This window comes from Onychomys torridus, chromosome 11 (genome assembly GCF_903995425.1).
Source record: "Onychomys torridus chromosome 11, mOncTor1.1, whole genome shotgun sequence".
NCBI lineage: Eukaryota > Metazoa > Chordata > Mammalia > Rodentia > Cricetidae > Onychomys > Onychomys torridus.
Window position 1 is genome coordinate 3,078,910 of NC_050453.1, and position 13,332 is coordinate 3,092,241.

Below are 13,332 nucleotides of genomic sequence, written 5' to 3' on the forward strand. Positions count from 1 at the left end.
TGCAGGGCTCCATCCACATCAGAGCTCCCAAGACCAGTTTTTAAAGAGAGTTGTTATGTTTATGTGTGTCATGTGTGTGCAGGTGCCTCTGAGGCCACAAGAAGGTGCTGGATCAAGTGGAGCTGGAGTTGCAGCTGGTTGTAAGCCAGCCACTCAGGTAGGTCTCAGGAAACATGCACAGAACTGCTGGAAGAACAGAAAGCACCCAACTGAATGTCACAAGTAGCACATATAAAATAGTTTATTACCATAATAAATAAAATTAAACTTTTTTTTTTTTTTACAAATATCATTTGTGCTTGTTTAAAAATGTCAAGAAGGGGGTATCATCATCCATGGAGTGCCCAAGTTTTCTCCACATCCCCACACCACAGCCACACAGTGGAGCTCTTGGCAGCATCCTTGGCTGACCACAAAAATAGCCTCAGCTCATTTGCACTTCCGTTTATTCATGCTCATTCGGACAGAGGAAAAAAACGAAAAACACAATAAAGGATTTGGCAGGATTTGATGGAGAGTGTTCGTATGAGAAGCCCCACAATGATGAACAGCTCATGAGTATAAATGTCCTTGCAGTGTGGACAGTCTCCAACTGATGCACAAATACAGTGTCTGAATATTAAGAGGCTACATTCATGGGGGAGGGGGAGTGTTGCATTCATACCATAAACACAGTCTGTCTTCTGATAGGAGAGCTGCAAACTTCTCAAGGACCAATGGGTCAGTGGATGACTCAGAAGTCACAGATAAAGAGTCAATGGCTCTAAGGAAGGTTGAGTGGCAGGTGGAGATGCCCCCACCAGGTCTGGCAGGAATTCAAGGCCATCCTTAAAGGTTCTGATACACTAGTGTGAAAACTGAAGTTTCATTTGAGACTGACTTAAGCTGCAGGTAAATTCACATTGATGCCTTTGAACTGTGGGAGGTGGCAAGGAATGCATCTCAACACCAACACCTCGGGTGGAAAATGGTCCTTTCTCAGAAGCTGAGGGTCAGTGCTTCAGGGACACTAAAGACTTCTCCAGGTGGAGAGCATGGGAGCTGGTGAAGATAGTTTTTACTGATGTGAGTAAGAAGGCAGTATACAGAGCAGCGACATTTGGGTAGGAGAGGCCATCCGAGGGCTTGAGGGAACCTAGGCAGGCCTCCTTTCTAAGCAACGTTAGGAGAGGGAGTAGGAAAGGGCACTGGCAGCCCCATTGCGGCTGGAGTTCCATTCAAGGTTCTTAAGGCTAAACATCTTTATTGCAAAACAGAGCACAAGCAATTTAGTTGTGTGTACATCTACAACTTATACCTTCGCCAGGGCTCCCGAGAGGCCCCGGAGTGTACCTGTAAGATGTCAGTGTGACAAGGAGATGACGATCTGCCTCTGATTGATATTTCTAAAGAGTTCAGTCAGTCCCTTTTCCAACCTGGATGTACCTGGCATCTGTCTTAACATTCTCTCCTTCCACTTAGGGATTTGGAAGCTGACGTCTGTGCACAGTGGGTGGGAAGTCTTTCTGCTCCTTGCCCAGCCATCCTCAGTGCGGAAGCAGCACAGAGGCTCTAAGACATGGAGGCTAACACAGGCCCTAGGAACCAGATACCAAGAAATCAAAGTAATAAATGTGTTTCCAGAAGGTTGCTGGGGAGCCAGAGGTATCATTCAGTGATAGAGCTTTTCCCTGGCATGGGCAAGGACCTGACTTTGACCTCCAGCACCAAAAACAAGAAAGAAAACCTTCAGCCAGGCTGCTGTGTTGGGCACATCAGTCAAACACTTGGGCTCTGCTCCAGCAGGAAGCAGAGAAGTGGAGTTAGCTGTGCCTAGACCAGAGCATCACAAAGCCTGTCGTGTGCCCAGCAGAGGAGGCTGCAGCTGCCTCTAGGATGGCATGGCTGACGAGGCAGCATTCCTACCAAAACCAGAACACTGACTCTGCCATTTTGGTTCTGATGCCTAGCCCACACTACTGAATGCCCTCAGGAAGAAAGCAGGTCCGTCAGTCCAAGTGGCATTGCCTCCCTTCAAACTAGCCTGTCTGGATAGCCACTGGGAAATGGAGCTTCACTGTGGATGATATTCATAATAGCTCATCTAGAGAGACCAAGTGGTCAGCACTTACTTGACAGTGGTGTACCACCACATCATGTGCTCATCCCTGAACACATCATGTGCTCATCCCTGGACAGTGGTGTACCACATCATGTGCTTGTCCCCTCCAAAAAAAAACAGTGTCTCTCAGCATAATATTTTCTGAAATCCCAGTGTTCAGTCTGCTACCTAATCACTCTTTGTTTTCTGGTCTCTCCCCTGCCACCAAATAATGGCTAATAGAGGAAGGTGCAGGCCACTGGTATCTGAATCCTGGGGTCCTTGCTCAAGACACCAGTTGTGTCCTTGTAAAGGTGAAGTTTGCACAGAACAGCCTCTGGTCCAATGCATGCCATAAAAGTAAAGAGAGATGGGCTGGCTCATTTAAAATTTATTTCAGAGAAGGCAATCATAGCAAAAATGCTGTAAAAATGGAGAAAAATAAAAGTCACCCTCATGTGCTCTTCACTCTCACCTTCAGGAACCCCTAGGCCCTAGATTCCTAGAACCCCAAGATGAGCAGAGATGCCCCCTGCAGAGTGTGGACCTCAGTCTAACAGGACTTCAGCACAATTTGCATTGACCTCAGAGTTCAGCCTGACACAAGGGTGGGCTCTCCAATAATTCTCTGCATCTGGATCATCCAGATGGGGAGATACATCTTAAAGAGATTCACCCCCTCAGAAAGAGCTTCCAAGGAGAACAGGGCCTCTGCAAGGTGCAAGAGGGCCCACTAGGTCTCAGAGACTTCCAGAAGGATCTCTAGGAGCAGGTGCTTCCGAGGCTGAGTGTTACATGACCATGGGGCCCATCCTACCCTAAGCATTAGTGCTCCTGAACTCAAGAACCAGGCTAATGAGTATGTATGAAGAGTGTCCTTGTGGGACATTTGGGGGAAGCTGGCATATGTAACTCCAGTATTTCACAGTCTGTTCCCATGGGTAGTTGGCAGCAGCTTAGGAGACTGTAGGCCTCACTTTGCTCAGAGTCGCCAGCGGGTATCTTTGAATACTGCCATCTGAAACTGAACCTACTTGCATCTTGGTCTAGGGATGCCAGGGGCTAGCCCTTAAGCATTGCACTAAAAGCTAGATATGTGCACACCCTTGATTTCGAAGGGCCATCCATTCTGTACAGACAACCATGCGTCAAGTCCCAGCATATGCTGTGGCCTCCAAGCAGAACACTGAATATCTTTGGTAGGGCAGGTCTTGAACATCAGGTTCCCCAAACAAAATAAGGCTAAGCAGAGGCACCCATGTCACTCACTTGCTCTCCTAATTGCTCTTCCAAAGCTCACTGCAGATCTGAGCTTCTAGGCTCACCTGGTAGGGTTACACCCCTGACAGCCCTCCAGGTATTCATGCACCTGAGCTAGCTCCCTGACCTGTCTTATGCCATCCAGAAAAGACCAACCAACATGACCTCAAGTGACTGAGGCAGCAAGTGTCCCTGAGCGTAATGATGTGGAAACTTGGATGCCACAGAGATGGCCCCGTGACCATGGCTCTGAGCCCCAACCTTCCTCCAGACCACAGCTCTGCTGTCACATGCCACAGCTTATCACTGAGACATTTTGAAAACCAATGCATCATCCTTTTTCTCCAGCTCCCTAAGAGAGAATAGTCATGGTCCTGCCATTATTTTTAGAGTAGGAAATAGGTTGGCTTTCAAATAAGGCTAAGTGTGGCTCCCGTGTGACTTCTAATGACCCCATGCACTGGACAAAAATCCCATGAGAATCAAAATAGAAACCTAGTACTTGCTACAATCATTTTTGAGGTTGTGTGTGTGTCTGCGTCATTAGGAAAGCAACGCTGGGCTCCTGCCCCTTCCTTTCGATGTCCCACACCCTGAGGAGAGCCGTGAGTGATCTTGGGAAGAGGATGAGGGGGAGCAGCAGAGAATCCCATGTTGTGAGGCCTAGAGTGCCAGAGGGTCCCCTGGGTCCAGGAGCTTCCACATCAATCATCCCACAGAGCAGACTGTGGAGCGCCGAGGGTCCTCTTGGCTCACCCTGGCCCTACCTCTTCTGGGCAAGCAAACCTGAGGAGCCCAGAGCCTGTCCGTGGCACAGCACTCGATCTCCATCTCTGCCATGAGAGTGGGAAGGCTCTCCTGTCCATCAAGCTCCCCTCACTGAGAGTGTGTTACAAATGACAAGAACAGGAAACCAGATGGTGGGGTCAGATGTGGCTACACAGGGTGGTGAGTGCCCAGACATGCCTGCGCCTGTCGTGGTCTCCAGGGGCTTGGTAAAGAAGCCCAATGGGGTCTATTCTGGAGGGGTTCCTGGAGCTCTTCCGCTGGTCTCCACATGGCTGCTTCCCTTTCCTGGTAGTTTTAATCTTTTATAAATATCACATTGGTAAAACATTTTAAAGGAAATACTCTTTAGATAGATGGTGTGCCCCTTCTCCCCCAACTCTCAGTGGTGGTTGAGAGGCAGCTGCCATCTTGCAGGGTGGGCACCCGGCCATGTTCCTGCGTCTATTTTCCAGAGCCCACACATCCACACCGATGCTACTTGGTCCCACTTTGACTTCCTGTCAGGAAAAGCCTACTTTGAAAATTGTTGGTCATGTGGGTGGTGTGGTGAGAGGTGTTGAGGGCAAGGGGGCAGGCTTTTGTCTTTTTTGTTTGTTTGTTTGTTAGTTTGTTTTGAAATGATCCTCTCAGCTTGCTCCAAAAATGTCTCTGTCTGACTCTGGGGACTGGGGCCTGGAGATCTCACACACCTCCTGAGGAGACTGGGCAGACCCTCTGGACATTAGTATCCTGAGTATCTCAGAAAGCTGCTTCTCAATGGCGGTCATTTTGGCGTTCAAGGCCTTGATGTCCTCCTTCAGCTCATGCTTCACCTCCAAAACTGTGGCCTGCAGCGTCTGCTCAGGAATGGGGTAGAAAGAATGCTTAACCTCGGCCAAGATGGGGCTCCGGTCCTGGGGACTCCTAGCCTCCCCCACATTGTCCAGTCGAAGGTCGCTCTTGGTGATGCCACTGTCACAGGAATCTGTCTTCTTCAGCGTGGCCTCTCCTGATGCCTTTGTCCTCTCAGGCAGCGTCTCCATGGACTCTGCCTTGGAGACCTTATTCCAATCCTCACCCTTCCCACAAGCATCTTTGAACCGGGCCCAGCCTTTGCGCTTGGCACAATCACCACTGCCTGCCTTGGGACCTAGGCACTCAGATCCTGGTGCATGTAGCTTGGCATGGTCTGACACTGTGGAGGTGGAGGCCACCTGGAAGGACACAGGCGTGGCAGGGCTCTCACGCACCGTGACCACACTGGCCTTCACCAGGCTATGGTTGGCTGAGGTATGGTCTGTGAGGGCATTGCCCTTCTCTACATCCAGGTCATCCAGGTCCCGGCCCCCTCGCTCTGCTGCCAGCCTGGCCTCTTTCTGTTGGCGGAACCTTTGGAACAGTCTCCTGACAGGGTGGTCAGGAGGCAGGATCAGGGGAGCTTCATTCTTCCGTTTCATCCGCTCCTCCTCTTCCCGTTTCACATCGCTTATCTTCCGGAATACAATCTGAAGGGAGAAAGGACACCCTGTGTTAGCTGGAAGGAGCTCCAGATGCCAAGTCACCCTGACATTGTGGTCAACACAGACACCAAGGGCCGTAGCCCACAGCACATCCACAGCCCTGCAAGCCCTCAGGGCCATTCCTCATGACAGACATCATCACCTTCCTTCTCCTGACCTGGTTCTTTTAGCTCTCCAACATCAGAACACTGCTATCCTACTCAGGAGGAGCAAAGTCCACCTACGTGTGGGAGGCTGGCTGCCCAAACTGCATCCTCCCAGGACACCTAGTAAATTAGAAATCCACTGAACCTCTGAGATAAAAAGCCCCAGGGATTCTTCTCACAAAGTTCAAATGTCTTGAGTGTAAGTGACACTGCAGTGTAAGAAAGTTAGCTTACATCACCACTGGGCTACTGCTACTGTTGGGACTGTCGGTGCTGCCCACAGATCTTAATGTGGGTGGCTATGACAACTACAAGCTAGGGTCTTTGGGTTAACCTAAGAACAAAGACTCCTGACCTTAACCCATGCTTGTCAATGCTAACCAACACTTAATTAGTGTGTGCAGTTCATAGGCACTTTTGTGTTATTTCAGGTATTCCTTAGTACAAGGTCACGGAGACACACAGCATCCCAATTTTAAAATGATGAAAGCAAGACCCAGAGTGTCTGAACACTGCATAACACCATAAGCTGTGGCCACAAGAGTCTTGCACCCAAGCCATTGAACCCCAGATCTATTGAAATCACTTTATACAGACGGCCCCTCAAGATCAGCCCACCTGCACATAGTGGCAGGTGTTTTGCTCAGCCAGCAGCTGAGCCCTGGGGACACTTGCCCTTTGCAGCTATGTCACAGTGGCAGTTAGACTCCAGGACACACTCTGACCCCGAGGAAGCACCTGGCAGCTGTCCTCCTTGTATGAGTGCTGGCTTGAGGTACAGAAAAATGGCTCCTCCGTTTTCCTCACCCAGAGCACATGAGCTGTGCAGGAAACCCTAGACCAGCCATCAATATGTCCTAGGATTGTCGCAGACTCCCAGGTCTTGGTAAGGCATATGTGGTGGCATGCCAAGAGCATGGCCTTGGGGTCAGACAAAGTAGTAAGACCTTTGCCCTATGTGCCAGATGAGAGTCTTACTTATAAGTCTTGACGTCTTCACAAAAGGAGAAGAAATCTACTTGTTAGCCTGAAGTGACTGTGTGATAGCATTCAATTCTGGCACCCCCGTTCCTTCAAGGACCCAAAAGCACATGAAATATAGCTTGTCCCACCTCTTCCAAGGGCCCTGGCCCCCTCTGATAACAGCACTCAGGGGGTTTTCAAATATGACCAACAAGAAGGTTGTGGTCATGGAGAAGCCCAATAAACACAGATTGCTTGACACTAGTGATCAACTATCTGTGTCACAGGCTGCTGCCTCTGCCCTGACTTCTTGGCCAAAGCACCTGTCACTAGATGGCTTCACACCAAGGTCAATGGCAGGTAGGTCACATGCTCAGGCTACTTGCATGGGTCCCCATTTGCAGCTTTCTGATCCTCACTGGGTAGCATTTCTCTTCCATTTATTCCCAAACTTGTCCTTGCCTTCACCAGCTGAGATGCTACTCCCATTGTCCCTTCCTTGGCCCTCTGTCTGTCCCTCCCTTGGCCCTGCCTCATGAGTTGCCTAGATCTGTGGGTACAAGCCAGGGGACTCAGAAGATTCCTATCCACTTTGAGAGGACCAAGGAAACCCAGCTACAGACATCTGAGGACAAAGGGCTAGTAATAGGAGAGCAACCATCACCCTCTCCCAGTACCACTGCCCAGGTTTTCATCAAGTTTTAAGTCCCCTCTAGCTGAGGCCCAGAGCAAGCTCCTGCAGAAAGCCTGACACATCCACTGAGCTCAATCATCCTGCCTTGTAGTTCTGACATCTTCCATGTTTGCCCAGCTCTGCTGCCTTATTCTCAATCTTCGACCCATGTTTAGTTATAGTTCGAATCTTAAATGGTCTTAATAAAAACAAACCTGGAGCTAGGTACTGGGGTCAACGCTGGAAGACAGAGAAGCAGAACAAGCCATAGCTACCCCCACCTTGCCAATTCCTCATCTGATCCTGTTTCCTCAGACTGGAAGCCTCTAAGTCTTCATCCAGAATGAATCTCAGCTGAACTGTTTCTCGAAAGCCTAAAGCTCTAGTTCCTGGTCCTCATGCCTTAAATACTTTTCTGCTTTCTGCCATCACTTCCTGGGATTAAAGGCGTGTGTCACTATGCCTGGCTGTTTCCAATGTGGCCTTGAACTCACAGAGATCCAGATGGATTTCTGCCTCTGGAATGCTAGGATTAAAGGTGTGAGTGCCACCATTTTCTAGCCTCTATATCTAGTGGCTGTCTGTTCTCTGACCCCAGATAAGTTTATTAGGGTGCACAATATTTTGGGGAACACAATACCACCACATTTAGTAGTAATGGAACTGCCTTTTCTTAGCAGGGAACATAGAGAGGCAGCTGGGGGGTGGGGTGGAGAGAGGAAGTAGATGAAGACACAAGGCTGCTGGAGTTAACTCCTGCCTTAACTTTCTAATTGACTCCTAACATTTGCCTCCCAACCCCATGGCCTTTGCCAGCTGAGCAAGGCTGAGTGGGTTTCTAGTCTTCTCAAACAAGACACCATGTGTTTGTATCTGTATCTACCCCCACTGAAAGCCCTAAGGGCTTAGAGCGGTACTCTGCATGTCATATTATCTTTGACTTAAATTTCCTATCACCCGACCCAAGAGACCAGTGTTTGTCTGTTTTGTCCATGATTTTCTCTTTGGTGTGCCTAGGAGGCTCTCAATTCATATTTGTAGAAGAAATGAATAAAAATAGGTAATATTGGTTAATGAGCCAGAGGGAGAATGTCTCTGACCTGGAAACATGAAACTCCAGAGGTCATGGTATCATAATGGGAAAGGTTTGCCTGAGAGCACACTATTGCTCTCTGTCTGTCAAGGGCAACCCCTGAGACTTCAGATGAGCTGTGCCAGGCCTGGGGAGAGAAGTTCTGCTGATATCAAGAAGGCATCATAAAACTCACCCTGGGAGGTTGCACATCAGTGTCCAGATAGGCTTTTCAAGGCTTAAAAGCATCCATGTAAGTGTGCACAGGAAGGGTGGCTATGCTGTGCTCTTCAATGGGCCCTGGCTTAGAGTCTGAGACTGACCCAGACGACATCTGAAGAGATGGTCAGCCAGGGCCTCTCCTTGGGGTCCTGGTCTTCAGGTCCATACTTCCTATTTGGGAATCTCTGGCCTCATACAGATGCCAGAGGCTGCCCATCTGCACCAAGAGGCAAGGAACCAAAGCACACACCCCACTTTGGACAGCAGCACCCCCTACCACCACCCAGGGACAAGGCTAAGGGAGGTCTTATGAGACTGATGTGCCCTGGCCACTTTGCTGATGTGGAGTTGAGGGCGCTTTTATGATTTCATCTGCTGGTTTGAAGTCATTAGTGGAATCTGTGCCAGCAGCAGCCATGACCACGCATTTTGACGAGCATTTTAGATAGAGTGGACAGGGCTGGCTGCTGCATGCAGCTTGTAACAATGAGGTCTATGTCACCAGGATCAGCACTCCTCCATCTGAACACTCACAGTTCCCCAAGGTGGGAGTGTGCCTCAGCAATGGGGCCAAGACCTCCAACCTGTAACCCTAATACTTTCTGTGTAGATAAGGCTCTGATTGGAAGCATAGCTACTCTGCCCTCACAGTGTCTCCTGGGCTTTTAAAATGCTATGGGGGGGGCACAGTTTCAGTCCATGCCTTATTGTAAGGATTCTTGGAACCTGAGTGGGCAAATGTATCTTAGGCATGTTGGGAGGAAAGTTACATTCAGAATTTCTTTTATTTTGTGTGTATGGGTGTTTTGCCTACATGTATGCCTGTGTACCATGTGCATGCAGTGACCATGGAAATCAGAGGAGGTAGTAGGATCCCCTGGAGCTGAAGTTACAGATGGCTGTTTGCCATCACGTGGGTGCTGGAAATAGAATCTGGCTCCTCTGAAGAGCAGTCAGTACTCTTATCTATGGCGCCACCTCTCCAGCCCCATATGCAGAATTTCTTAATCCAATTCCCCAAATTGCTCTTTCAAATGAGTACCATTTCCTAGAATTCCCTCAGTCTATGGGGTGGGATACCCTCTGTATTTGTATATAGTTTCCTGTCCAGGCTACATGTCTCCTCAGTACTGTTGAGCCTTGGAATTGAGGGTGTGTGTGTGTGTGTGTGTGTGTGTGTGTGTGTGTCTTCCCTGCAGGTTCATTGCCCCATGGGTGGGTCTGCATTAATCCAAACTCTGAGATTCAGCTAATTCTGCATGATATGGTCCTAGCTCAGCTCTCCTGCCCCTAGCCATGCTAGATAGTTTCAGGTCCCAGGTAAAGCTTGGTTCACTCCACCCGAGGCCCTCTCCTATCATACATTCTACTCTGACCCTTCAACTTGTCTTAACTATGAGCTCCAAGATTGAATTTAGCAGTCAAATAGTCCAACAACCTCCCCTGACTCTCTCCACCCAACATCAGGAGACCCATTCCGATGGTGCCAAGCAGGGGGCAGCCACGTGTGTGTTTCCTCTACTGACTGCAACTCATGGTGAGAAAACCCTTTCCTAGTTGGTCACTTTCTTCAGAAACTGTCACATTTTCCATTTCTTAAAAAAGATTTTATTATGTATACAGTGTTCTGCCTGCAGGCTAGAAGAGGGCGCCAGATCTCATTACAGATGGTTGTGAGCCACTATGTGGTTGCTGGGAATTGAACTCAGGACCTCTGGAAGAAGAGACAGTGCTCTTAACTGCTGAGCCATCTATCTAGCCTCCAACGTTTTCCATTTTTATCACCACGCCCAGCATTTACAGCACTAAAACTGTCAGTACCCAAGTTATGACCACTCCCATTTGTGAAGCTGATGCTCTGCATAGGAGTCTGTCCACATTGTCCCCTAAAACCTGCTTCTGATGTGTGTGATCCCACGAGGAAAGAGGAGATAACAGGTAGATTTATTCTATGCACACCATGTAGGCTCCTGAAGTGTAGCATGTAAAGTAAACTTCTGAAGGTCTTCCATTGTTAGCGCTTGTCATTTCAGACCCAACTTAACTGACTCCATTATCCCTGTCCAGTTTTCAAACTCTTACACCTCAGGGAGGGGATATTTAGAAGGAGGCCTAATCTATATTTTATTTTTTGCAATGAATGAGGACAACTGTTGTTGAATTTTCCTTTTGTATAAATAAACTTCGATCTTCCTAGGGAAAATCACCCAATTTCATGGGAAGGGGCTGCATGGGGTGTGGGGCTGGGCAGTCTGATGACTGAACTTCGACATGCTGAGCAAGCTGCCCTGAACTGGTCCTCTCTGCTGACTTCTCCGGTCCCATCAACTCAATGCCAAGCTTGTTTCTGTGAACTTCCTTATAAAAATTCAAGGAAATGTTTCCATGGCCCAAGAAACTACTTTGGAAACTACTAGATGACTTCAAGATTCCCCTTTAGAATGCAGTTAGTAATTTTAATAATTTATCATATGTTCAAGTATTGCTGTATAGTTTAGCCCACACACTCAAGAGTATTATCTTATGGAACTAAGGTGCGGTGGGTGTGGTGTTTTAAATGTCTCCCTTAGACTCACTGTTTGGCGTGTGGGGGAGGGGTGTATATGGGGTGCAGCCTTGCTGGAGGGAGTACATCCCTAGGGGAGGCTTTGAGAGCTTAAATCTTTGCCCTTCCAGGATTCTCTCTGTCCTGCATGCTTGCAGTTGGATGTGAGTTCTCAGGTTCCTGCTCTGGCCTCTTTGTCACCAGCTGCCACACTTCTCTGCCATGATGGACGCATCCCTCTGGAACCCTAAGCCAAAATAAACTCTTCCCTCCTCAAGTTTCTTCCAGTTGTGATGTTTTTATCACAGTAACAGAAAATCAGCTAATATACAATGTTCCCTGTGAGGTGCACATTCAAGAATCACCATTGCAATTTGACAGTAGAGGAAGCAGAGTTATGACCTGCTCAATGTCACACAGACAGGACTTAGTCTGTCCTCTTTCCTCCCATGAAATAAACCTAGAGACTGTTCCAAAAGAGAGGTGCTGGTGACTATGCAGAGGTCCATAATCATTCACTGCAAAGACTCAGCCCTGGAGACTGGCTACCCCTTCGCTGGAAGTGATGGGATAGGTCTAAACCCTTCCTGGGTCCAGCCAGAGTCCTTCTAGCTTGTGGGAACATGTTTTCTCTTGTCTGACAGGCTAGGGATGGGAGGCCCAAGCTGAGTACTGCACATTCCAAGTCTTACTAAAATGTTGGGAAATGGAGGAAGTCCACAGGGCAGGGATGGCCACTGTATACCATGCATGCATCTCTACATCCCTCTGAGACTGCCCTGAGCAATGGCCTGAGCCCAGGAGGCTGTTGATAAGTAGTTATTGAGCTGAACTGATGGACACTCAGATCCTTAAGCTGCAAGGCTTGTGAGCAACTATTTTTAACTTTATTTGTAAAAAAAAAAAAAAAAATTAACCTCTTGTGATCTGAGATGAGTCAGAACAATCGACCGCCTGGCTCCCTCAGCAGACAGTTCACAGGGCTAGAGAGATGGATAAGTGCTTTTCACATAAATACGAGGGTCCAGGTTCAGTCCCTAGCACCCACATCAAAGAGTCTGGGTATATGGTGCCTGACTGTAAACACACTGCCTGGGAGTAGAGATAGGAGGACCCCTGGGGTTCACTGTCAGTCTAGCCAATTGGCAAGCTCCAGGTTCAACAAAAGACCCCATTTTAAGAAAAATCAAGTGAAGATGACCCTGTGCACACACACACACATGCATGTTAACTCAAATGTATGCACACACACACACACACACACACACACACTCACACACACGAGAAAGACCTAGCTTCTCATAGATCTGACCCCCCACTCAAGTGACAGAAAAGACCAAGGAGAGCAGGAGACCCTGCAAGGTACAAGAGGGTCGCAGCCATACAAGCAGAGGAAGAGCAGGCCTGGGAGGGCAGTGGAGCAGGTGGAGCCGTGACACCATGGGAATGGTGGTTAGCGGAGTAGGAACAAGCCATTTGAAAGGACTGCAGATGCGGAATGACATTAAACCCATCATTTCTCCATACCTTCCATGAGTAGGGGCTATGTGCTTAGTGTTTTGCAAACTTGACACAAACTCGTGTCATCTGGGAAGTGGGGCTCTTAGCAGGGAAAATACCCCATTAGATTGGCCTGCAGTCAAGCCTGGGGCATTTCCTTGGTTAATGTCAAATCAGAGGGCCCAGCTCACTGTGGGCAGAGACACCCTAGGCATGTGGTCCTGGGCAGTATAAGAAAACAAATTGAGCAAACCCTGAGGATCAAGCCAATAAGCAGCAATCCTCCATAGTTTCTCCTTCAGTTCTGGGCTCTGGGTTCCTGTCCTGCTTGAGTTAATGCCTTGATTTTCCTCAGTGATAAACTGTGACATGAAAGTGTGAGCCAAAGAAACTCCTTTCTCTCCCAGATGCTTTTGGTCAGTGTTCTATCACAGCAGTAGAAAGCAAACAAGAACGGGCTAAGGTATGAATCGTAGACAATCATGACAAACCTAAAGAAAACTATCCTATTTTATACTGAATTCTGATGCATGTCCCCTATCTGAAATGCTCAGAGGGGAACAGAAAGAGCACAGGTTTGGTG

At 48.4% G+C, this 13,332-nt stretch overlaps 1 protein-coding gene across 2 annotated transcripts in view; it reads right to left on the reverse strand.

Moving 5' to 3' along the window:
- Positions 1 to 279: 279 nt before the first annotated feature.
- Positions 280 to 13,332, reverse strand: part of Kcnh1 (potassium voltage-gated channel subfamily H member 1) — a 309,683-nt gene continuing 296,630 nt past the window's right edge. For both annotated transcript variants that reach the window (XM_036202710.1, XM_036202709.1), the window contains exon 11: positions 280 to 5,613. In XM_036202710.1, coding sequence (XP_036058603.1) covers positions 4,756 to 5,613 — 858 coding nt within the window. In that variant the 3' untranslated portion in view covers positions 280 to 4,755. The remainder of the gene's footprint in view (positions 5,614 to 13,332) is intronic.